This window comes from Oreochromis aureus, linkage group 11 (genome assembly GCF_013358895.1).
Source record: "Oreochromis aureus strain Israel breed Guangdong linkage group 11, ZZ_aureus, whole genome shotgun sequence".
Taxonomy (NCBI): Eukaryota; Metazoa; Chordata; class Actinopteri; order Cichliformes; family Cichlidae; genus Oreochromis; species Oreochromis aureus.
The window spans coordinates 38,341,922-38,367,400 of record NC_052952.1 but is presented as its reverse complement, the minus strand read 5'-3'; the positions used below and the strand labels follow the sequence as shown (position 1 = coordinate 38,367,400).

General features: G+C 49.7%; 1 protein-coding gene and 1 long non-coding RNA gene across 3 annotated transcripts in view; one reads left to right on the top strand and one right to left on the bottom strand.

Annotated features, from left to right (window-relative positions):
• The window catches only part of LOC116330545 (sodium bicarbonate cotransporter 3-like), a 34,610-nt gene that overhangs the window by 3,491 nt on the left and 5,640 nt on the right, over nucleotides 1-25,479 (top strand). The window contains exons 1-13 of one of the 2 annotated variants that reach the window (XM_031752889.2): nucleotides 6,026-6,355; nucleotides 12,157-12,238; nucleotides 15,227-15,367; nucleotides 15,445-15,583; nucleotides 16,036-16,196; nucleotides 16,625-16,813; nucleotides 20,682-20,797; nucleotides 22,680-22,837; nucleotides 22,913-23,000; nucleotides 23,704-23,850; nucleotides 23,925-24,028; nucleotides 24,169-24,343; nucleotides 24,427-24,560. In XM_031752889.2, coding sequence (XP_031608749.1) covers nucleotides 6,299-6,355; nucleotides 12,157-12,238; nucleotides 15,227-15,367; nucleotides 15,445-15,583; nucleotides 16,036-16,196; nucleotides 16,625-16,813; nucleotides 20,682-20,797; nucleotides 22,680-22,837; nucleotides 22,913-23,000; nucleotides 23,704-23,850; nucleotides 23,925-24,028; nucleotides 24,169-24,343; nucleotides 24,427-24,560 — 1,691 coding nt within the window. In that variant the 5' untranslated portion in view covers nucleotides 6,026-6,298. Of the gene's footprint in view, nucleotides 1-6,025; nucleotides 6,356-12,156; nucleotides 12,239-15,226; nucleotides 15,368-15,444; nucleotides 15,584-16,035; nucleotides 16,197-16,624; nucleotides 16,814-20,681; nucleotides 20,798-22,679; nucleotides 22,838-22,912; nucleotides 23,001-23,703; nucleotides 23,851-23,924; nucleotides 24,029-24,168; nucleotides 24,344-24,426; nucleotides 24,561-25,479 lie in introns of those variants that run through there. The other variant, XM_031752890.2, reaches the window with a different exon arrangement.
• On the bottom strand, nucleotides 3,620-4,063 carry LOC120442693. The gene is made up of 3 exons (XR_005614868.1): nucleotides 4,051-4,063; nucleotides 3,854-3,950; nucleotides 3,620-3,697 (listed from the first exon to the last, which is right to left on the bottom strand). It is a non-coding gene; the product is annotated as an uncharacterized LOC120442693 (long non-coding RNA).

Genomic DNA, 25,479 nt, shown 5'->3' with positions numbered 1-25,479 from the left:
GTTGGTGCAGATGGAGGAGGAAGTGGCGGCTCTGTGAAGGCGTCCGGCCCGACGATAATGCAGCATTTATTAAACTCTTTGATCCAGAGCAGCAGCAGGTGCAGGTCTGCAGGTAGGGCCAGACCTGGGCCTGATCCACAGCTGCTCTGGGTTACCTACGTATGAGCCCACAGTTGGTGTTCACAGTGGGGCCTGAAAGGCGGAGGTGCAGGGTGCTGAGTGCGTGTGAACTCCTGTCAGGTCAGATTTCCCTGAGCTGTTTCTCTCCGCGGTGGCGGTGATGGCGTGCAGGTGTCGGCTTGCAGCTTTTGTTTCAGGTGTCCACAGAGCTGTGAGATAACGGCTGCGCTGTGATTTCTGCCCGTGTTTACCGTCACACAGAGAAAGCTGGACGTTCACGCGTGAGCACAGAGACTCAGGAAGGTATTTTCCTTCCTGCTCTCTCTGAATCGCCGGCACTCGTCTTACATTTGGGCGGCTGGACGTCGTAGGGAGGCAGCAGGTTAGCGACTGTTTGAAGGAGAGAGAATCATGCTCCAAAGATTTTTTTCCTAACTAGGTTATGGTGCACCCGAGGGACTCGTGTTGACATCAGCAGACTCGTTCTCGGGAGGCTCCACGCTCTCCGCGGGGCAGTTAGAGCAAACCCGGCAGGAAACTCCGTCTGCAGCGAGTTTCCTGTATTTCTATAGATGCAGCGATGCAGACTGACTCGCTTCATTTTTATGCTGCGTGGAGATGAAGCCCTCAAAGGGAAGATAGAAGTCTGTGAAGTGGGGGTGGGCGTAGGCCTCGCTCACACAGGCGCACACACTGGTTGCCAACCGGTCGGTGAGTGTTGGTTGGAGGTTGTTGGAGGTGAAGTCGGCTGCAGACGGGGTGCTGCTGATGCTGCTGTGGTGTCATGCAGACTGTAAATCCTCCGTGCTTTAATAAAAATGTTAGTGTGGCGCCAGCGTATCAGTGCTGTGTTATTGTCCACGTAAACGTGTCTTTCCAGAATGAGGCTGGTGAAAGTCTCATGTTTGCTTTAGATTATTTCCAGCTTGTGAAATAAGAAATACAAATTTGTGCCGATTAGATAAACTGACAGAGGCGAACGCCTTTACTCTGAAAATATGAAGCGTTTGGAGGTTTAGTTTTGTGGAGGAAACATGGTGCTCACAGCGTGGAATATAATCCAGAATATTCAGTTTGTAATGATGGTTACAAACTGGTTGGTGTGAAATAAATTCTTGTGACTTTATTGGACAGGTATGATAAGTAATGAAGAGGATGAAGAGTAGGAAGGTGTTTGGTCCAGACGATGCACTGGTGGAGGTGTCTAGGAGAGACTTTAGCCAGACTGTTTAACACCATCCTGAGGAGCGGAGAAGTGTGCTGTACAGGGTGGTGTGCAGAGGTGCTGCAGAGGGATGAAACTGGTGATGAACATATGAACACAGGACAGGAGTCTCTGTGGATGAGAACGCTGTGAGAGTAGAGAGCAGGTGGAGGAGAAGCCTGGAGAGGTGGAGGTCTGCTCTGGAGAGAACAGGGATGAAAGTCAGAAGCAGGATGGAATACGTGTGTGTGTGAATGAAAGGGAGGTGGGTGGAGAGGTGTAGCTGGTGGAGGCTGACGAGCCAAACCTCTGCTCCTGCCTGTTCTTTGACGCCCGTCTCCACAGCGCCCCCTGCTGTGTCCTTTATTTCTATGCAAATATAATGCATCATTTTGCATATTAAGGGTGACTGTGCTGTTTGTCACGCCGCTGTGTTCCCCGCTGAGCCGTCTGTGGGGGGAACTCTGATTTCACACAAATTGCTGGAACTCATTTCCAGATGTGGAGCGTGCAGAAAGAGGCACGCCGGTGTGAAGGTCAAAATAAAATATGAGAAACTATAATAACTGTAACAGGAAGACAGCGACTGAACCTTCAAAATAAGAGCGAGGGGCGTCTTCCAGACATGATGCGATCACATCGTTGTCTCAGACAGATGAATTGAAAGAAAACGATGCATCACGGTGTCATAAAGCGATTCAGGGCAGCGTCTGGTCAGCGTATGGCTGAGCTCAGTGAGCTGTGAAACCGCTATCGAGTCGCGCTGATAACGCTGAGCTGCCGTGACTTTGAGGAGGCGTTTGCAGGAACGATCCCAGCCGGGAACTCGTTCTTCTCATTATTCCCACATCACGGTCGAGCGTCACGTTCGTCTCTGTTTCTTTCGGACTTCCTGTTATAGAAGCCTCATTGAAACAGAAGAATGGAGCTCCCATTAGCCTTGGTCATCACTCACAGCAGACACACATGCTGCCATAATACAATCATGTCACATTTCCGCACTGCGGGGGCCACTCCTCCTCGGACTCACTGAGGCTTTGTTCTTTTCTTCAGAATCGTCTCCGTATCCTGGTAACTGAATACCTGCTGTTGGCCCAAACAACAAGGTTCATACCATCATTTTAATCTTCACAAATCTGTGCGAGCTCGCTCGTCACTGAGGACGTTTGATCAGTTGCAGCCTTGGTGTGAGGAACGCCAGCAGCATCAGTTTTACCCTCTTAAAGCCCCCTCATTAAAACCATGGCGGGGTTGAATACTGTCATTGTATTAAGGCTTGTAGTTTGTATTGTTAGGGGCGTGGCCTTTTTGACTGAGAGGTGGAGGGTGACACAGGTGGCTGTAGCTGCTAGCTGGCTGCTTGGCTTCACTTCAGCTGGACTGCACCTGTGGACCAGGTTTGTGCTGTTGGAGCCTTTAATGACATCATGTGACCAATGATATGGCTGCTGTGAGGTTGCCATGCTAACATGCTTCAGTTCTGATAAAATTCTACTTTATCTTTTTTACCGAGCTCTAATCGGCCGTTATCTTGTCTGTGGATGCTACCAAGCTAGTTAGCATTAGCCGATAACTTGGCGCTCCCCCTCTGTTTCCAAATATGGTCACTTCTGGCAATCATGCTAAACTCTGGGCTTCCTAATGTGAGTGATGTCATGCTGGTGCTTTCTGATTGGCCCTCTCAAGTACTTTGATCTGAACAGAGTACTCTGTGTAAATCAGCCTCCTTTGGCAGCCACACACACACACACACACACACACACGTGTGAGTCTGTGTGTACCTTGTTTAAACTGTGCTGATGGCCCACCGCAGCTTTCTGATTGGCTAATTTCACAGCTAGTGAGTCTATTATTGACCGTGGCCTGGGCTCACCCTGTGTGTGTGTGTGTGTGTGTGTGTGTGTGTGTGTGTGTGTGTGTGTGTGTGTGTGTGTGTGTGTGTGTGTGTGTGTGTGAGAATTTTCCCACAGTTCCTGATGTGTTTAGTAAATGCTGCTGCAGTCCAGATGTTTTTCCTCCCTGCTGGTTCTCCTAATATGGCAGCATCAGCACAGACATCTCTCTGGTCTCAGGGGAGTCATGTGACTAAATCTGAGTGTGTGTGTGTCATTCTTTATATTTTCATTGCAAAGATTTCCAAAAATGATCTTCCTCCCTGTTGCACTTCCTCTTTCTTTCTCTCTTTGCTGAAATCATCACTGAAGCCTGCAGCAGGTGGTGGAGCTTGAAGTGTAAACTTAAATGTTTTCATAAATGAAAAAACATTTGCTCCATGTTTCCTTCTTTCATACTTTTGCCGTGTTGTTTTTCATCCTGCTGATTAGTTAATGACGGGTTCTTAGCAGCCAGGAAGCAGAGGGTGGGCGTTATCAGCTGTAGAAACCAAAACGGAGACAAGAAGATTAAACGTCATTATCTCCAATATAAAGATACAATAAGACAAAATAAAATAAACGGGTATTTTTTTTTAAATAAATAAATAATTCAATAAAATCAACAGAAAGCCTGTTTAAATAAAAGCATTTGTACCTGCTCTTTAAAAGAATCAGCTAAATGTAGTTAGGGTGAAATATGATGGCGCCTCAGGTGGACGTCAGAGGAACTACAGCTCCTGGTGCAGATTGAACTGAGTCCCAGTTTAAGACCAAAAAAACCAAAGTCATGATCCAGATTTGAAAGGACAAAAATCTGCGACTGTTCTTTATGTGGGTGTTTGTAGCACGTACATGTATGTTTGTTTCCACATGCTGCTCAGCGTCGTTGCTGTGCACGCTGCTGTGCACGCTGCTGTGGGGCCTTAAGGACAGACTTGAACCACCTGACCTGCTCTGTTCCTTTGTGCCAGCGCAGCTCGTCTCTCCTTAAGTAATCCGAGTCCCATGGGACCGTTTGGTGTTCCTCCTGTTGTCTTCCGACCTTTGACCTCGCTCTACGGTTGCTTTTTAATCTCAGTGATGCAGGAAGCTGATTCTCCTGACCTGGGAGTCCCTGTGGGAGAGTCGGGGCGGGTAAATTCGATTTGCTCGCAGGGAGAATCGGCAGCGCTGGAAAGAATAAATGAAGCCGTCTCGTGTTTCTCAGCATGCGCGGCGTCCCGTTTCACCGCCGGGACGGCATTCAGCCGGGAGTTTTGCATCTGAAAACAATAAATGGTTTCCATTCTACTGCAGCGATACTGCGTACGTGCCTCTGAGGCCATGCCAGTTCTTTTCCACTCAGCTCAGGAATTCTAATGAGAACCGAGAACAAGCTGCTGCATGAGCACATCAACACATGACGGAGGAACTTTTACATTTCCTCCACTGTGTTATCTCACACACACATACACACATACACACACACACTTATTTGGCCTCTGAAAACCACAAGTGGCCGACTCGGTCACGTGACCAGAGCAGAGAAACTCTACATGTGAAATGGAAACTGTGCACGAACAGACTTTCCTGACTTCCTCACTCCTCGGCCTTAAACACAGCGACCAGCTTCCCTGCTGCCGTTCTTCTCTCAGCAGCTCTCGCTCGTATTTTAAGGTCAGTAAAGGATCGTCAGCTGACCCCGCGGCTCGTCTCGCCTCTGCACAGTGGGGTTTCTACCCATGCACGTCGTCTCTGCTCTACAGGAAGCTGGTTTTAGATTAGAGAAACTCATTTGAAAAGCTTCCTCACACAGCATCACAGACATGGGCTGGCGGAGCCCAAAAACTGGGACATCAGAGGGAGAAATGCTGGACACGAACGAGACTCCGAGCATTAGCCTGAGACTGTAAATCAGAGTTTTGTCAGAAGCACCACACCCTGCAGTTCCCCCAGCGTCCAGCAGGGGCACCAGCAGGCTCAGTCCCACAGACTCCCACAGTATAACTTCACAGCAGAATAAACATGTTTACAGCCTGATGCACCAACTCTTTGGTCTCTGTGGAGGATTTCCAGCTCGTCCCTGTATTTTAAACTCACCTGTTTTAAATCACATCAAGGCTTAAAGTTAGCAGTGTGAGGGTGACTGCAGCAGCTAACAGTCTGCATGAGGACTCGTATTAAACTGCCTAAACTAACAATAACTAGTTTCAACTTGAACCTCTTTATTTAATTGAATATTAGGGATGTATATGTTTTTGTCTTTTTAGTAATAATGTGTTGAATTAAATATGTTTGTGTTATTCGTGCAGCATGGCAGCAGTGACCGGAGTTGGTTGTTTCAACTATTAGGAGCAGTTTGTAACATTTTTAATAACGACTTTGTCAGGAAGTTGTCATGTAAATAAACAAATAAACAAATCATAAATAAATAAGGAAATAAATGCGCTAGACAATAAGCAAATAATATGTAAACAAAAAATGGGAAGTGACAACATTAAAGAAGTAAAACGTAATTACAGGCGTCAGCGGTAACTAAACAAGCTGAATCATTAGAGAAGTAATCTTCTCTTTTGGTTCATTTCATGTTGATTTGAACATCTGTGACTATAAAGGAGTCTCGTGAATGTGTCTGACCTCTGACCTGGAAGGTAAACACTGCGGGTACGGACGTGTGGGGGTGGAAAACGGGGCAGCTGAGGCCGGTTTCAGGTCAGCAGTTTCAGTTTGCTCTTGCTCTGTGGATGGCGCCTCTGTCAGCAGATGCCCCGCCTCCTTTTTTTCAGTGTTTTTTTTTTTTTTTTTTTTTTTTTTTTTTCTTGCTGTGTTTGCAGACTTCCAGGCTGGCTGCTCGCTCAGTGAAGCAACACGCTCTGCTATAAATACTTGAATCGTATCCGAGGCTCTGCTGGCAGCTCACTGTCTGGATTCACTTACTGTCCTGGGGACACTCGCACATCCACGCTGTGGGCGCTGTGTGTTCGAGCTGCAGACGTGGTGACCTGGTGGATTTGATTTTCACAGCTCTGTGGGACGCTTCCCACCACAGTTTTTCTCTCGTTTGGGAGGATTTCTGCTTTCTTTGACACTGAGCAGTCTCTGGTTGTTGGACTGAGCAGCTATGGGAGACTTTTGGGGGGGCATTGCCAGTCAGAGGGTGGCCCGGGCCATGTCTCTGGTATGTATTTGCTTATAGAAGCAGTTTCTGTTTCACGTTATCAGATTGAAAAGTGGGTCTGTGACGTTTATAGTCGGGCAGCTTCTCCTTTGGTCGGCTGTTTGGGGTTGTGACTGAGCTCTGAGCAAAGGTGACGGGCTTCAGTGGTTTCTATGTGTCTGTTGGTCACGCAGCGTCGAAGGAAATGAGTTTAACAGGAAAAGAGCTGAAAGCATGTGTGCAACAGCAACAACACGAATGCCAACATCCTGCCGCTGCACACACGCAGTCACGACGAGCGTCGATCGTGGCCCAGAATCAGCTCTTGACGTTTATCCGTCAGTCGCCGATGCAGCGGCCAGCAGACTCCTCTGCATCTAAACGCAGCCACAGGTGCACCTCACGAGAGGCAGGTGTCAGCTGTGTTGCGACATCTGGCCACATCTGTTTTGCACGATATCAGCCGGTGTCGTAACGGAGCTGCTGAGCACAGCTCTGCTCCGTGAGAAGAGAAGCGAGCTTCGCTGAAGTGATTGTAACCGCTCACAGGTACCGGCTCACCTTCAGCTCGAGCCGTCGTGAACAGGATCCATCCTCAGGATCTCTCCCGATGCGGTCTTCTCGTCCTCGTCTGGTGACGTGGGCGTCTCTCGCCGTGTATCTGATTTAAAGAACAGAAGGAAGATAAGAAGTGCTGCGTAAGCGCCGGCTCTCGTAATTTTGCCCGTCTTTGTGTGAGTCGCACACATCTTCACATCTGTGAAGCACCAGGCACACGCTGTTACTGTGATGATGGATCCAGCTGAGGTTACCACATGTTGGTTTGTAACTCTGACCCCACGTGGCTGCAGTGCATGTGAAGCCCCACACAGAAGTCACGCAGTCAAAGGTAAAAGGTCATGCTCGTGGGAGTGACGCACTGGACGTTTCGTACTGCCTCGCTCTCTAAAGCTGAAACCTGATCTTGAAATGTGAGCGATGTTCTCGATCCTTCAGGGAGGATTTATATTTTTAGAAGCCTTGAAGTGAAAGTTTGTGTATCGGCTGCGCTCTGTTGTCCAGGATCCAGGGTTCAGGTCATCTCTGAGGTGCGAAGGTCAGACCTGGATGACCCCACCGAGGGCCGGGCGACTGAGTTTAGTTTGAGTCGGGACGCTGCAGCGATCCTGGAAGCGTGCTCGGGGAGCTCTGCTCTCTGCAGAGGAACCAAGAGCCTTCAAATTTAGTGTAAATTAGTAGAAAGTCCTTTTACATTTACACACAGGACAGTTTATTAGGTATATGTGTTGAACTGCACTTTAATGCAAATTTCTAATCAGCCAATCACATGGCAGCACAAGACGACCTGCTGAAGTTCAAAGGACAAAGGTGACTTAAGTTCTCCAGGTCTGACTCTAGCTGTGTCCCAAAACGTCGGCTGCATCCTTCGGAGGACCCAGCCTTCGCGGTCTACGTGGGCCGGGTCCTTCGAAGACCGAGAAGGCCGGAAGTGCGAGGCCGTGAAATGGGACGGTCTAGCCTTCAGATTTGCGTCACCACTGTGTGGGTGGAGTTTAATGAACTCGGCCGTCTGCTCCTTGCTATCTAAAATATAACAGGACACTGGCGTAAATTCTCGACCGTCTCACACTTCTGTTTAATCAGTTTTCTGTTTGACGTTTATTCAGCTGTGTGAAAATCCCGGAGGAACCCACCCGATGGATTAATAAAGTTTTATTTAATCTAATAATCTAATAACTTAGATCAGCCAAACCGACTTACTCCAGAACAAATAAAACGCCGAAAATATGCAAACAATTACATTTTTAAGTTATCCGAGTGACTTATATATCATGTTTAACCTGAGTAGCGAAAGAGCGGGGGTCTGAAAATGATGAAGCCACTTTTGCAAATATGTGATGTCTTGATAAACCGAGCAGATATTTGAAGTTTACACAGCTACTTTCTCGCCTGAAAATATGTTAAAAGTTTATTTTGTGACCCAGAAAGATTAATAAGACTAATTTTAAAACTTAGTAGCGGCCGCCATTGTTGGCAGCTGAAATTTGGCTGGACCGCGCTATGAATTCTGGGATATGGTGGGCCACGAAGGACACACCCAACCCATCCTTCAAATTCGGGGAAATGAAGGACGCATTTGTCGGCTGCATTTGAAGGAGTCGACGAATTAGGACAGCCTTCACCGCCTGGCAGTGACGTAATCGGCCTTCAAATGCGGCCTCCGGAGGATGCAGCCGACGTTTTGGGACACAGCTTCTTTGTGCTGGGATGTTCGGATGGTGTACATCACCATGGTAACTGGACAACCACAGCATCAGTGGTACAGACCGGTGGCGAGGTGGGTGGTGGTGAGCCCCCCAGTACAAACTGGGCGTCATTTAAACTCCACAGACCAGTGTAGCGTCTCCTGATTGGCTGCTTCCAGCAGGATAACACAACTTCACAAAACTGAGATCATCTCAAACTGGATTGTTGAACATGACGTCCACAGCTACAGATCTCAGTCCAGCTGATCGACTTTGGGATTCGCATCATGGATGCTGCAGCAGCTGTGTGATGATGTCATATCGACCTGGACCAAAGTCTGTGAGGAGCGTTTCCAGCACCTCGATGGCTCGAAGCAGCCCTGAAGATTAAACCCTGTACTAGCATGGTGTAACTAATAATATGGCCGGCGAGTGTGTATTTGTCAGCTGAGGTCATCTCTGCAGCCGAGCCTGTAAATACCCCCCCCCCCCCCCAAAGGTTCACTTCCCAGAAGCAGTTTTGAAAGTTTTGTAGCTTCTCAAACGTTGTGAAAGAGAAGAAGAGCTCACGTGTGTGCGCTTCCTGTGGGCCGGCGTGGCGTTGGCAGCGTGTGATAACAGTGTTTGTAATGACAGGAAACAGGAACCCACGAGCCGTGTGTGTGTAATCTATCTTTAACCCTGCTGAGCCGGATGGATCTGTCGCTCTGCTCTCAGGCACTCGCAGCTTATTTGGACTGAGAGCTGCAGGCGTCTACGCTTTGACCACATCAGGCTTGGGAGGCTCCTCCTCCTCCTCGTATGTTTGGGTTTGTCAGCGCCTCAGATCTGTTCCTGCTCTTACTATAAATAAACACAAACATTTTACTGATGTCTAAGTTCATCCCTGTGATGTAGAGGTATCCGCATGACATCTAAGAAAGCCTGCTGATGATTTTAATGACTGTTTTCAGCAACATCCTGCTCTAACAGGCAGGATCAGTGTGACCACGCTGCCGTGCATCCGCTGACAGCAGAGGTCGGACGAAAGCACCCAAGAGTTGTTTTCCCGGGAAATTTAAAGTAACAATGTAACTGAATGGCTAATGCTTGAACAGTAACCATAGTAACACTGGTCCTGACATGAGATGTCACACCTGCCACGTTGGTCTTCCTGTTATCAGTAACTCGTCCTCTGTTTCTCACCCCAAAGCCGCCCCTCCCACAGCCTGCTTCTGCCCGAGGCTTCTTCCTGTTAAAGGGAGTTTTTCCTTCCCACTGTTTCCAGTGCTTTCTGATTGTTGGGGTTTCCTCTGTCGTATTGTCGGGTCTTTACAGTGTAAAGCACCTTGAGGCGACTGTTGCTGTGATTTTGCGCTGTATAAATAAAACCTCGTCAGCTGCTAGCATCTCCTCCTTCGTAGCGTGGTTAGCCGCTGTGGTTTTTTGCCCGAGTGATGAAAAACATTGTTATTGGTCATAAACAGAGGCTGAGGCCTGGCTCTTACTCTCAGACACGCTCGGGCTTGTTGTGTTTCTGGGATGTTTCCTGTTGCTAAAGCTGCAACGATATCATGATCATCATATACTGTCCAATCATATCTGTGCAGTAACGGCACGGCTGTGATGGAGCGCGCTGAGATCTGAATCGCTCAGAGTTTAAACGATAAACCGTTGCAGAGCGGCCATCTTTGTTTTCACTGACCGGCCTCATAGTGACAGCAGGTTAGTGAGAGGCAGGACGTTAGCATCCACCCATCAGAGCAAACACACGAGCGACCGTAGCTGACGTAAACGGGCAGAGGTCAGCTGACTCGCTACCTCGCAGCTGCTGGCTCGTCCTGTCTGTAGAAGCTCTCAGGTCCTCTCGGGTCTCTGGGCCTCTCACCAACTCCTTCAGCTTCATCTTCCTCACATCTTCTTCATCATCTTTAGTCTGTTTTTGAATGTCTCAGCGGTCCCTCACGCACATGCCCAGTGGATTAAAACATGTTAAGAGATGATCTTTAATCTAAGAGTCTGCAGCGTGCTCCTGTTTGTCTCATGTGTCTGAGCATGCCCAGACGTGTCTGTGAAACTACAGAGACGCAGATGTGATGAGGAGGGGGCGGGGCTGACTGTCACACTGCGTGATCGTTCGCTAGTGATGATTAATCACTGACAGAACTTTGAAGCGTCTGCGGTCTGAGCGTCTCTGGGTCGGTTCATCAGACAGAGGAAGGTCTGGCGTCAGGGGTGTTGATGAGTGATGTAACAGATTGCCACATCCACAGTGATGTGGGCGTGTATCGACCCGCCGTGGTGAGGACTCTGCCGGGTCATGAGCTGGTCATGTGCTCACTTCAGAGCTTCTTAATCATTATTGGGATGAATGAGCTGAGCTGAACGGTGAGTTTAAGCTTTCAGCCAAAGGCAGCGTGAGACAGAAGTGCGAGCTTTGCAGCAGAAATGATTGTTGGGAGGCCAAAATCAGCCCAACCTCACACAGACGGAGCAGCCGGGATGGGGGGCCCAGCTGGAAGGAGGCCTGGACTCGGACCCAAAGCTCAGCGGAGAGCTCGTATACCTGAGAACAGCTCGGGATGAGTGTCAGGAATACTCCGCTCAGCACCAACGTGCAGATGGAGAGATGCTGCTGAACGGGAACGTTTCACAAACAGCAGCTGTTGGACCGGAATCAGCTGCTGCTTTCATGACTGTGTGTGTGTGTGTGTGGGCGCGCGTGTGTGGGTGCGCGTGTGTGTGTGTGTGTGTGTGCGCGCGCGTGCGTGTGTGTGTGTGTGTGTGTGTGTGTGTGTGTGTGTGTGTGTGTGTGTGTGTGCGTGTGTGCGTGTGCGTGTGTGTGTGTGTGTGTGTGTGTGTGTGTGTGTGTGTGTGTGTGTGTGTGTGTGTGTGTGTGTGTGTGTGTGTGTGTGTGTGTGTGGGCTCTGTTGACGTGTTGCTCTGCAAACAGACAGCAGGCTGTAAACCCAGAGTTAAAAAGCAGCCAGTGTGGAGCTGCACATCCTGTTTGACACACCAACATCAAATGTGCGTGTGTGTGTGTCTGGGGGCTCGCACACAGGTCATTATGTTTAGTGGAGCACGCTCAGTTTGGCGGGTTAGTCGGGTACGCGTCCTCTTCTTTCTGTTTTTTTTTTTTTTTTTTTTTTTTTTGTTGTTTTTGTGTTTTCCTCCAGCTCGCCCTGCTGATGTCCAGCTGTTGCTCCACTTCCTGTTGTACAGTGAGTCACGCATTCCCTGCAGCTGTGGGCGGAGCCAGACTCCCTGGCTGGCAGTAACTCACTGCCCTTTCACTGTGACATTGCTTGGTGATTGATTTGATTGGCGAGGCGTAATCTGGAGCCGATTTTGGAGGAGGCTCCGGCGTGCTGGCGGGTCAGCATGCCGGAGACGCTGTGATTGTGATGATTGTGATGAATCTGCCGCCCTCCCAGTGGAAACTAAAACTAATACGTCACTCACGGGTCTGTCTCCAAAGCCTCGGCGTTGTTTTGAGGCAGACGCGACCGTGTTTACAGAGTTGGAAAATGAGTTTGATAAACACTCGTTTAAACCCACTCTCACGTCACCTGTGGGTCTGTGTGTGTTCTGCAGGGGAATGATGAGGAGGCCGTGCTGGACCAGGGCAAGACCAGCTCCACCCTTTACACCAACTTTGAGAAAGAGGAACTGGAGAGTGAGTTTATACACCGACACACACAAAGACGCCTCTGTGTGTGTTTACAGTCCAACACACAGTAACAAAATGACTCGGCCCGTATTTATACACCTTTACCACACACACACACACACACACACACACACACACACACACACACACAGCTCCATTCAGCACTTTAAAGCTGTGTAAGTGATCTGAGTAAAGCTCAGCGAGCCACGTGTTGGCTCTTCATTGAAAGTGTGGAAGTCTGAGGCTCGAGAAATGATGATTTAAATGTTTCAGTGAAAGAACTCTGAAACAGCCGTAAACAGTCTGCAGTTTGTTCAAGTGTGTCGACGTCATTTCTGCAGAAAAAGTGGAAATGAAATATCGTGACATGTACACACCGAACATGGAGTGGCTGAGTCACGTGACCTCATGTCTTATTGTGAGGTGGCGTGTTCAGAAACAGGAACTAAAGCATGTACGAACCCCCGTGTGGTGTGTGCATCTGCTGCTAGCTCCTGTCATTTTCAGCTAAGTCATTAACCCTTTGAAACCCACCAGAGCTTCTCTTTATGTTTGTACCTGCTGTAGTAGAGCTGGGCGATATGACCCAAAATTCATATCTCGATATTTCTTTAAAGCCATAAAGTAAGAACATCAAGAGAGTTCTTAGTCAAAGCTGTGTCCCAGATGTCACACAGGCACTTTTATTAACATACAGCGTAGATGTACATGAATTATGAGCATTTATTAAATAATGATGCTCTATAAATAAAAGAAAACTATGTTGTTTTGTGCATAACAAAGAGCTCACAATTGTGCAGTCAAAATGTAAACTAACAGACGCTGAGCATAATAACAAAGACAGATTTCACAGCTGCTCTGTTCCCAACTTCTACTGCGTGACTGACAGCCTGGAGTTTGAAATCCGCTTCGTAACCATGTCTCTGAACAGGAGCCATTTATGGTCCTTATACACACACAGTACGGTAATATTACGTTGAAGCACAGTACGTATCACTCCGCGAGGCTCCTCGGTAGCCGTAATGCTCCGACAATCCATCAAGCGGTGCAGCTCCGTAGCTTAGCAACGTCGTACTAAAACATTTATTGACAGATTGCTGAGCGCCGTGTATCACATAAAATCGGTTCGCGGTCATCAAGCACAACCAGAATTCATACAAAAGGCGCGCAGTCAACTTTTGAGAGAATGAAAGGATTTCAGGCCGTGCATGGCGTTAGCGTGGTTAGCTCGTTAACATGTTGACGCCGTCCAGCCCCACGCACGGGGTGATGCGCAGTAACTCATTAACGGAGATTTGCCGTGTCCATCTTGTCGCTGCCTGCAGGTGAAGCGATGGGGGAGGAGGGGGAGTTGTGTTCAGTGAAGGAGAGGCGAGGTCGAGTAACGTTGCGTAAAGACAAAAGTGGACGAAAGAGAGGCAAACTTGCGGCTCCGCAACTATAATTATAACGTAACAGACTATATCGATATAAAGGATATTGTCACATCTTATATCTCGTATAAAAATATATCGATATTTTTAAAAAACTCGATATATCGCCCAGCTCTATGCTGTAGTAACATCAATGCAACTGTTATATCCCAGAGTTTAATCATATGTGTGCATGAAGTCCACAGTAGCTACATGAACTGCAAAATGATGCAATAAACTACAGAAAAATTGAAAATCATTTTTGTTTTGTTTTTTACACATTTTTCTAGTTATTCAAATGTCAGAGGTTCATCCCTCAAAACTGTAAATGCAACAAGTTGCACAAAATAGTTTCAAACCACAGGAAATTTATTTTGAGCGTCTTCATAGTTTCATTTTTGAGATGCACCAATTTTTATAAACTGCAGGAAAAACAAAAATGAATATTTTTGTGCACAATTTGCAAAAAACAGCATCAAAATAAACGATTTCCAACAACAGGGCAGTTTGAATCCTGAGCCTCCCAGAAACGACACAGAAAGTCAAACACCAGCGAACCTCTGAAAGGCCCTGCAGGGAAAACTCGAAAAGTGACGTCATTTCCGGGTTTGGCAGATAATGGCAGACGTTCAATAGTCCGCACTGACGTTTATTCCAACGTAGGAAGTGCTATGAACAGCTGATCGGATCAGCAAAGCGTTTTTCTGGAACGTTGTTGTTGCTTTTTACGCGATTTTTGAAAAAAACATTTTTGGAAGGAAACTGTGATCTGAGACAAGCTGAATGAGTTTTGTTTAAGTACAACTCGTCCAGTTTCATATGTAAAAAACATTATTGCGCTAGCTCATGTGGTTCAGAGTGAGAAAGACTTTGGGGCAACTAACATACGACAGAGCAGCATGACGCTGAAGATGAGGACGGCATAAACAGGCACTAAGAGTGAGATAATAAATACACAGAATATACAGTATATACACAAATATACACAAATTACACAGTTTTGAAATTAAAGTGACTGAAAGGTGAATAAATAAGTGGTTGCAGTTCTACCGGGATTTAAAAATAGTTACACCAATCAGAGCGTGAGGAAAACAAAGCTTCCAACTCGAGGAAATCCGACGGCGTTAAGGACAAATATTAGAAGTTAAAAAATTTATTAACGCAACCCCTGAAAAAATGCTGCCCCCTGCTGGTGAAAGCTTTGAAGAGGTTAATTACAAAAAGTACCTTTAACTCAAACAGAGCTTTAGTTCACGTCTCATTAGACGCTATAGGTTGTTTCCATGTTATTACTACTTTATTACAATCCTGCCATTAAACCCCATAACAAACAGCTGAGTGAGACGTGGACACGCGCACACAGCCAGAGAAATCCGATGAACGTTACTGAAGTAAGGAAACAGAGCGTCGGAGCGTGCAGTGGGAGCTGTGCAGCACGCCTCCCGTGTTAGCAGCACCTTCAGTGTTTTCCTCGCGTGTGGCTCTAATCTTTAGCGGGTTTGTTTCCATCTGTTAGCAGTTTCATTCATCCTGGTGGAGGTGTAGAACAAACTCATCTGACCCCTCTGCTTTTCTCCGTCAGGTCACAGGGCGGTGTACGTTGGCGTCCACGTTCCGCTGGGCCGCCAGAGCCGGAGAAGACACCGTCACCGCGGACATCGACATCACAGGAAGCGAAGAGAGCGCTCGGATCGGGAGGACGGGCGAGAGTCGCCGTCATACGGTCAGGTTTGAACGAGGATAAACAAACACGAGCCAGCTGTACGACAGCAGCGTGCTGAAGCGTTTGTGTCCCCGCAGACACGCCGTCTCAGAGGGTCCAGTTCATCCTCGGCACGGAGGACGACGACGAGGAGCACATCCCCCACGACCTGTTCACCGAGCTGGACGAGCTCGCCTTCAAAGACGGAGACGTGCAGGAGTGGAAGGAGATGGCCAGGCAGGGCGCGCTTTTGCTCTTTCTCTACTTGGCGTGCAGACGTTAACTTTAATGTCAGCGTTTCGCGTCTCAGCACAGCTTCCTGTTTTCTAACAACGCTGCAGAGCTGTGAGGAGTAATCCTCCTGCTGTTTGTTCAGCATTTCTGATTCAGGTTAAAGAGGTTTCCTCTCTAATCCAGACTCTGCCGAGCGCCGTGAGGACGAGGGAGACGAGCCTCACTGGATTTGAGAGGAAACCGATGAAGGCGGGCCGAGACGCGTGGTTTTGAAACCGTCAGATTAACTTATTTACACAGCAGAGCAAAGTGGATCAGCCCACATTAGTGTAGCATTATAGCATTAGCACGGATCAGACGCCGCTTCCAGCCTGGCGTTCTTCAAATGTCAACACTCGTGTGTGTGTGTGTGTGTGTGTGTGTGTGTGTGTGTGTGTGTGTGTGTGTGTGTTCAGGTGGCTGAAGTTTGAGGAGGACGTGGAGGACGGCGGCGAGCGCTGGAGCAAACCCTACGTGGCGACGCTGTCGCTGCACAGCCTGTTCGAGCTGCGCTCCTGCATCCTGAACGGCACCGTGTTGCTCGACATGAGAGCCAGCTCCATCGAGGAGATCGCAGGTCAGAGCGCCATCGTGCCGTCGCATGATGCACTGCTCCAAAAACGATCAGCGAGGGTGAACTTTGTGTTTAAATGTAGACGGAGGTCTAAATGTGCTAAAACCACATTTGAGCTTTAAATCTAGTTTGGATCAGCTGCTGTAGAAGAAGAACGTCATGATGAAAGCGCAGCTCTCAGTTTATCTGGTTTCCTCCTGCTGGTACAAGCTGCCCCTCGGCAGGCTTCCAGGCATCAGCCAATCTCTAGGAAGTTGATATTTAGGACGAGTTCTGACGTCTTCTTTCAGAGAGAAGAGGAACTGAAAGGCTGCTGTGAAGGCTCGTGTTTGATAAATGATTCTGCTGCACGCCTTTCATTTCCTCCTCAGAACATAAACCTGCAGTGCGTTTGTGTCCATCAGCTGACCTCTTGTCCTCCTTCCTCGCAGACATGGTCATCGACAGCATGCTGGCGTCCGGTCAGCTGGAGGAGGGCGCGCAGGAGAAGGTGAGGGAGGCCATGCTGAGGCGCCACCACCATCAGAACGAGAAGAAGCTGAGCAACCGCATCCCGCTGGTCCGATCCTTTGCCGACATAGGCAAGAAACACTCGGAGCCAAATTTACTGGAACGCAACGGTGAGACCGCAGCGCTCTTGTCATCCTGAAACTCACGTCTGCAGATTTCACCTGCAGGTCAGGAGACAAGCTGCAGGAGCCCAAAGCAGTTCAGGTTGACCCCTCGTGACCTTTGGCACTGCTCGGGCTCTGTAGGGTGGGGGTGGGGTCTAAATGACCTCAGTGGGCAAACAGCTGTCGGCTGCACGCTGCAAACCAGCGTGGCCGTAGGTTTAAGATTTCTTTAATGTCCAAGTAATTCACCGATGGTCGTCCAGGAAAGAGGACGTGAGGATGGATAACTCAGCTGATTATAGCGTTGTCATCCAAAACAATAATAATAATGATAAGAATAATAATAATAATAATAACAATAACGGGAAATCTGGAAGCTCCGCCCCATCATGGTGACCTCTGCGTCTCATGATGTAAATATTAGAGATCGTTTTATCCTCACAAAAGTCAACCTTCCTGATTTGTTATTTTAAAGTAAGAACTTCATTAATAATGTCTGGATGGAAGCCCAGCTGATGAGTTCAGCTCATGTGATTGGCTCCCTCAGCCGTGGGCGGGTCTGGTGTTCACGTTACAGCCTTTAGTCTCTGAGGCTGTTTGTCTCATACTGATGTGCTGTTTCCTTTTCTAAGGAGCTCATAGTTCTTTGTTTCTGTTGTCGGGCAGAATGTAGAGTCTGTCCGTCCTGATTGGTCGAGGTAAAGGGGTGACAAGACGACGGGTCTCAGACTGCTGCATGGTCCTGTTGCCGTGGTTTTTGAGTGATGGTGATGAGTTTTATGGCTCCGGCTTGGTTGGAGTTGCCGACTGAACGCAGCTTGTTGCTCGCCCGCCCGTACCTGAGCTACTGTGACCGCCTGTGACCTCACCCTGTTTATTATTTACCGGCACCGCCTGACCTGGTTGGACCCGCTGACTCGGCGAGCTAATAACCAGCTAACAGCATGAGCGGAGTCGGCGTTTCAATATCCGCACTCCTGGATCCTGTTTGTGAGAGAGGAATGTTTTAATGCTGCTCGGGCTGAACGCCGTCTGCAGGCGCTGATCCGTCTGACGCGCGTGTGACCTGCTTCTACGTGACCTATCAGCTGCAGCTTTCACAGTTTGCTCACGCTCGTTCGTTCAAGAGCTTTTCTTCAGACTGACTCTTTCCTACAGTTTGTAAAGCTGAAGACATCACAGAGCAGAGCTCAGGGTCAGACTTTGATTACAGCTGTGAGTAACGTCATGAGGTCAACACGGCGCTGCAGGCTCAGCTGTGTTTGGGGTGACTGCTCTCTGCACCAGCAGGACCTCTGTAATCTGCTCTCCACCAGACTGGACTGAGTGGGCTGATGCCCAGTTACACCAGCTCTTATTGCATGTGATGGAGTAAACATTCAGTCATTTGGCGTGTTCACTGCAGACGGGTAGTTAGAGCGAGGGTGGCCCTCCTGGTGCCTTTACCTGTCAGCTGCAGAACAAAGACTGTAACTAAAAGACAGCAAGTGGTGCAGTAAAGTGTTTGCTTCTTAAACTTTTCGAACAGCCAGCAAACTGAAAGAGCCAGGTTCATCGTAGTTTGGTGACTGTCCCTCGTGTCCGGAGGCAGCCGGACGACATCTGTGTCCTTGAAGATGCAACTGACACGATGGGAGGGTGAGGCAGCGACGTACAAACGTCTTACCGCCTCCAAAGTGACCGCTCCTGTACAGGTGCGATACCTGAGACCCCTCAGATGGAGGCGACACATCTTCAAGAACCCAGAAGACGTCTGGCTGCCCTCCACTCGAGCACTCAGGACGACCGGGACCAGCACAGACAGCATGAAGCTGCTGTGGCTCGTTCACGAGTTCTAGCAGGACTTGGTTCTAATCCCGGCCTGATTCCAGATGTGTGGAGTCTTGGATTTCACGGTAGACGTAAAGAAAAGTGATTGGTGCAGGAAGGTTTAGCTTTAGAAAGCTGATGTTGGTGTGACGTGCCGTCGCTAACTCACTGATCCATGCACGCTCTGTGTTTCCTGTGCACGCAGCATCGTTCTTCATCATCATCATCATGATCTTTCTCCTCCTCTTCCTCCTCAGGGGAGGGTCTGTCCTCCTCTCGTCTCTCTCTCCTCCGTCGTTGCTCCATGGGCTCCTTCGATCTCTCCACGCTCCCCCCATCTGCAAGGACCCCTGGCCCGTTCGGGCACCTCCTCCCCGGCTCCGCCTCCTCGTCGCAGACCAACCTCTCCCTGTACCGTTACGGCCGCCACCTCTCCGAACCCAGCCAGCCTCACGGACTCGCCCTTCCTGTCCCCGGTGGCTCTCCACGCCGCTGCTCTGCTCCCGTGGGGCTCCCCAAGGTGGTGGTGCACCCCCCAGAAGAGGACGAGGAAGAGGTGGTGTTCCACCTGGGAGACGAAGATGGCATGGTTCCTCAAACAGGCAAATACGGCACGGCTTTCCTCCGGCGTGATGCCTTTTCCACGCTCTGACACTGAGGCATGCCCGCTAACGTGCTGATGAAGCTGGAGGCGGATGATTGGATGAATGTTGGCAGACTGGTGGCTTTTTGGGGGCGGGGTTATTTTGCATGGTTTTGGTTTATTTTGCTGATGTAGTCGTCCGTCTGCTGGAGTGCTGTGTGAATATTGGAGCCTCCACCCTGGTTGTGCTGAGATGGAGTGTCGTAGTGTCTTAACATCCGCCTGCCTGGGTTTGGTTTGAGCCACATGTTAAAGGTGTTCAAATCGAGTCTCGTTCATGTTGGCGTCCGAGTTTTTCTGTTAACAAACTTTTTCTAACAGGTGAAGGTTGAGCGGCAGCGTCCTCTGGATCCTCGATGTCCTCTAACCTCTGCTGGAGTTAACAGCCGGCCTCTGATAACACGTGACGAGCCTCACATGTTGTGTCCAACAGCATCTCGCTCTTTCTCCTTCAGCCAGTCAGAAACCAAAGAATTGCGGCTGCTGCCTGTCATTGAAACGCTGTTAGCTGCAGTGATTTAGGCCGAGTCTGGATGTCTCTCACTGAGGTTTGTTTCCTGTGATTTGCAGCACAAATGTCGGCCCTCGCTCTGAGAGCTCTGAGAGGCCGCTCGGGTCCGATCGGAGTTGTTTTCTCTCCTTTAGGAACGATTAAAGATCTGGAAACCAGGACGTCTGAACTTTTTCGGTATCAATGCATAAAAACCCAAAACCCACCAAAACCACAAATATTTTTCCTTGTATTGTAAACTTTTTGTTCGCCGTTTGTATCGGTGTCAGGCGAGCGATCGACAGGTTTGTTTTCTGTCTGCTGCGTCTCGGTGTTTCTGCGGCAGGTTTGCAGAGAAGTCTGGACGCCCGAGTGACTCCCTGCACTTCCTGTTCATTAATGACCCGTAAAAGAATCAAGACTTGCTGACGCTTGATCACCTGACCACCGACTCATCACTCTGTCACAGTTCAGCTGCTGAAGCGTGAAAAGCTGACGTGAAGCAAACGCCGAGCGTGACGGCCCGCGGGTGCTGGACGCATCGCTGTCTGTGGAGCACCGAGACTCTGCTGTGTCGCGCTCTGTCACCACAGGCATGCTGTGGACCGGCTGTCAATGATGTAACCGAGGAAACCGCATCACTGCCCGCACCGCGCTCGGCTGCTTCAGTGTGAGCGAGCAGGAATGAAACGCTGAGATTTGATTTTATTGAACTTGTAAATGTACATTTAAAAAAACTTTCATTTAAGCTTAAAGTGGATGTAAAAGGTTGGAGTCGGGTGGAGGCCGTTTCGGGTGGACATATTTAAGCCTCCGCCCCGCTCCGCGGGACAGGAGGTGGTGATGTCACGTGTGTCACTAACACAGCTGTGTGTTTGCAGACAGCTGCTGCAGATGTTGAGTCTGACTCTGTGGTCTTTGTGGCTCTGCAGGTCTGCTGGCGTCGCCTCAGTCGGCCCCCGGAAACCTCGACAACAGCAAAAACGGCGAGAGTCGCGGCAACGGCGGCAATGGCAGCCGGGAGAACAGCACGGTGGACTTCAGCAAGGTAAACGCGGGGCTCCGCCTCACACACAGATTGGGTGGTTTATAGATCAGCTGCTGCTCCCTGCAGCTTCAGGGAGGTGAGAGGTTAAAGGATCAGAGGTCAGAGCTGCACCACCCTGACGCTGCTCCGCCTATTAGACACACTGTGACAGATGCACTAATGTTTAAACTAATAAATGACAGAAAGGTTCACTCTGTGACTCTCTGACCCAATCAGCTGTGCAGTCATTTTATTTTGCATAATGAGATGTTGACCTTCATACTGTGAGCATTTTCAGAGGTCCGGCCCTTTAAGGACACAGAGCTGCACAGGAAATAACCACATGAAACTTTTGAAGGGTTAAAAACACATTTTCAGCTCCGACTCCCAGAAATCTGAGGCTGGAGCTCCGGCAGTATGAGTCAGAACTGAATCCAGGTTACACGGTGGCCTCGCGGCTCAGGGCGGGGTCGGGTTCACGGGCAGTAACCTGTGAATGTGGGGGAGTCTAAACCGACTGTCACCGAGCCTCCACCCTCGCGTTTGACTCGAGTCGCTGCAGAAAGCGTCACATCCCCGTGTTGTATCCTGGAGTCGTAGTCATAACCTGGAGAGTTAAAGCTGTGACGATCCTGAGTGACCTCATGCACAGGTCAGGTTTGCACTGAGTTCGCTTTAATTCAGTGGTTTATGTTTGACTTTAAGATTTTCACACATTAAAGAGAAGCTTTGGGTGTAGAAACCTGCCACCTGCTTCCTCCACGCTGCGCCGACGAACCATCGATTATAAATGAACGAATCGCTAAAGCTGCACAGCAATGCGCTGAAAGGCAACGCGAGACTGCGCAGCAGAAAATCGGACCCGATCAGCCGAGTCGGGATCAGCCTGATCTCTGATCCAAGTATCGGTGTGTCCGTGGTTCAGGTGTTGCTCTGATGGCCCAGCCGGTCGTCAGGAGCAGAAACGAATCTGAAAATCCGCAACACAGAGATGAATTCAACTTCCTGCTCCAGTCCGAGCTGTGACGCTATTGGACGATTGAGCTTTGCGCTCCAAAGTGCTGGACTCTGGTCTTAAAACCATCCAGTGAGCATCCAGCTGTGCAGCCACACCTGCCTCCAGGTGCAAACAGGAGAACCTGAGCTTTCGGTCACGTGACGGCGAGTCCCCGAACGAGCCAATCAGAAGCTGTGTTGTGTTTCCCAGCAGGACTGCGACTGCGTTTGTTTGCTGCCAGCGGCCGGCAGGAAGCCCGCAGTAAGTCACATGTCAGTCGCCGGCTCTCGCCCAATCAGTGTAGCCTGTGCTGTGACTCATCGTGGTGGTGCTCTGTGATTGGCTGTCTGTGGCGTTCTGTGACCATCCGCTGTGTTGTTTCAGTGTTGGATGGAAAAATGTTTTTGATTTATTCAATCGAACTTTATTTAAACAGGAACTCAGATTCATGACAAACTCACGGATCTGTTCACTCCTCCATCTGCACCTCCTCTCCTTCTCTCCTCTCCTCTCATCCTCCTCCTCCTCTGTCACCAGGCTGACTGCAGGTCTCATCTCACAGTTAAAGGTGTAAAAGCAGTTTTCATATTTCAGTCGTTGATGTGAAACTTTGAGCTTTGTGGTTTTTTTTCACATCTTTGCTTCACCTCACGATGTTTCCCGTGGAGGTCAAAGGTGAAGTCTGTGCATTCATCTTCTGGATGATGATCATAGAGCTGCTTTCTGTCGGTCAGGTGTAAAAATGAGCTGCAGGCAGCTCTGATCTGTGCTGAGTTCTCAGCTGTGCTCAGGCAGCCTGCAGCGAGGGTCATAGAGGGGTCCCAGACCAGGAAGTGAAACCAACGAGGAACTACAAAATAAAACAAACACAAACTGTGTGTGTGTGTGTGTGTGTGTGTGTGTCAGGTGGACATGAACTTTATGAAGAAGATTCCTCCTGGAGCCGAGGCCTCCAACGTCCTGGTGGGTGAAGTGGACTTCCTGGAGCGGCCCATCATCGCCTTCGTCCGGCTCTGCCCCGCCGTGCTGCTGACCGGCCTCACCGAAGTCCCGGTGCCCACCAGGTAAGCCGCGACTGAGCCGCCCTCGGCATGCCGCTCCGTGCGTTTCCTCTGCTGACCGACTTCCTGTCCCTGCAGGTTTCTCTTCCTGCTGCTCGGTCCGTTTGGAAAAGGTCCGCAGTACCACGAGATCGGGCGCTCCATCGCCACGCTGATGACAGACGAGGTGAGCGACGCTTTCAGACACAGACGTTACAGGATTTATTTATTTTTTGGTACTGTTTTATTTTTAAATATAAATAGAAGAAGGATCGTGTCGGGGTCGTCTGCAGCCAGAGGAGTTTGTTCTTAAAGCCAGCTTTTCACGCTTCACACGTTGAGGAAGAGGAAGAGGAAGCGCCGGTCGCTGCAGCTGTAATGTGTCGGTGAGCCTGTGTGTGTGTTTGGGGTTAAACTGCGCGTCAGAGCTGAAATCATCCTGATGTCACTTGGCAGCAGACTCAGGCAGGAAGTCTCCATGGTCACCTGGTTTGGTCACCTCCTGCCTTCCTGTAAAACGATAGTTTAAAGGCTCAGTGACGGAGCCTCCATGGCATCTTCATGTCTGTAGAAGAAAGCAGCGAGGAGGTCAGCTGGAGCACGCTGATCAACACGCACACACGTTTGTTTGCACTGAGCGTGACGGGGAGCTGCAGGTCTGGAGCTGATGATGGTGTTTCGAGGCCGTGTGGGATGATGAAGGCTCACTGCGCTGCGTTTCAGCCGCTGTGTTTACCTGTTGTGTCTCTGTGGTTGCTGCTGACGTTGTTCCCACCTCAGCAGACACAGACGCGTCAGTGTGACGGCGTACTCGTGAAAAAGCTTCAGGAAGCATAAACTCGTTTGAAGCGCAGACAAAACATTGTTGACGTGTCGCGGCTCTGCTGCAGGTTTTCCACGACGTGGCCTACAAGGCGAGGGACCGCAACGACCTGCTATCAGGGATCGACGAGTTCCTGGATCAGGTCACTGTGCTGCCGCCGGGCGAATGGGACCCCAGCATCCGCATCGAGCCCCCAAAGAGCGTCCCGTCTCAGGTAAAAGATCCGAACCCGCCACGCCAGCTCTGATCGCTCAGAAGTGACGTCCCCGCCCCCGTCTGTCTCCGCAGGAGAAGAGAAAGATAGCGTCCTTCCCCAACGGCTCTGCCCACAGCTCTGAGATGGGCAAGGAGGCGGAGCATCACGCGGGACCAGAGCTGCAGAGGACGGGGAGGTGAGTGAAGCTCAGCAATAATCATAAATACTGTGAGGAGATTTTCACATTAAAACAGGAAACGCGTTGAACGTTGGATTAGTCCGCTGCCGACTCGGCGTGTGGTGGGAATGACGGGGAATCCCTCGTGTGTCCGACAGGATTTTTGGCGGTTTGGTGAACGACGTTCGGAGGAAGGCGCCGTTCTACTGGAGCGACATCAGAGACGCCGTGAGCCTGCAGTGCCTGGCCTCCATCCTCTTCCTGTACTGCGCCTGCATGTCGCCCGTCATCACCTTCGGAGGTCTGCTCGGGGAGGCCACCAAAGGGAGCATAGTAAGAACCCCTGTGTGAGCTCCTCCTGGGCCCTGATTGGTGCATCCGAGTGTTACTCCCCTCTCTCTCTCTCTCTCTGATAGAGTGCCATCGAGTCGCTGTTTGGCGCGTCTCTGACGGGCGTGGCCTACTCTCTGTTCGCCGGGCAGCCTCTCACCATCCTGGGCAGCACGGGCCCGGTTCTGGTCTTTGAGAAAATCCTCTTCAAGTTCTGCAGGTGAGTCGGTGACAGAAGAACGGCCTGATGGGGAGTTTCTGCGTAAGCTTTGCTCCCATTGGCTGTTCAGGGTGTGATGACATCACAGGGGGCTGCTGAACAGAGAGAAAAACGACGATTGTGTGTTTTTAAGGTTTTTCATGTTTTATTTCTGTCCCTGTGGCTTTGAGCCCGGGGTTTGTCTCCTCTGTGTTTGCAACGCTGCGGCTCCCCCTGCAGGCGGATCCAGCGGCGTGCATGGGGCTGCGAGCTGGCAGCGTGTCACAAGCTTAATCGCAGCGTCACAGATTAACGTGATTTGAGGGATTTTTGGAGCAGCTGTGGGAACGTTGTGCTTTTGTGCTCTCAGCTGTTTCATATTGTTTTATAATTATAAGTTTTTGAGGTTTGGGGATTTTAAAAAGCTCTTTGTGATGCACAAAGATGTTTTGTAACAGTTGCATAAAAGCCTCATTTTTTTAACCTGCTCCATTTTCATTTGGATTACATCATCCATGTTTGTAACGTGTCACAGAGACCAGAGAAGCTGTTTAAAGGTGAACCAGAACAGGAAGTGTGGGCTTTAAATAAACTGACGCAGTCACAAACCAAACGGTTCGTTTCAGTGTTTCAGTCTGAAACGTTCCTGCTTCATGGCGAGATTGAAAAAGCCGAGCTGGAGGATAAAGACAAACGACGTCTCTGCCGTCTTTAGAAGTCTCGATCGCTTCAGCTGTGTTTTCGTTCAGGACGATGTGACGTGTCGCAGCGCCGCTGTAGGGTTTGTCATCACGTGTGGGTGCTGCAGGGCGTTTGTCGGGGTCACGTAGAGGTCAGGAGAGCTTCAAACGAAGCGGCGCTCACGAGGTGTGACATCAGTTATTGCAGGGATGTCTGCTGGGTTAGAGAGAGTGACCCCACAGAAGTGCCCTCGGCTGAC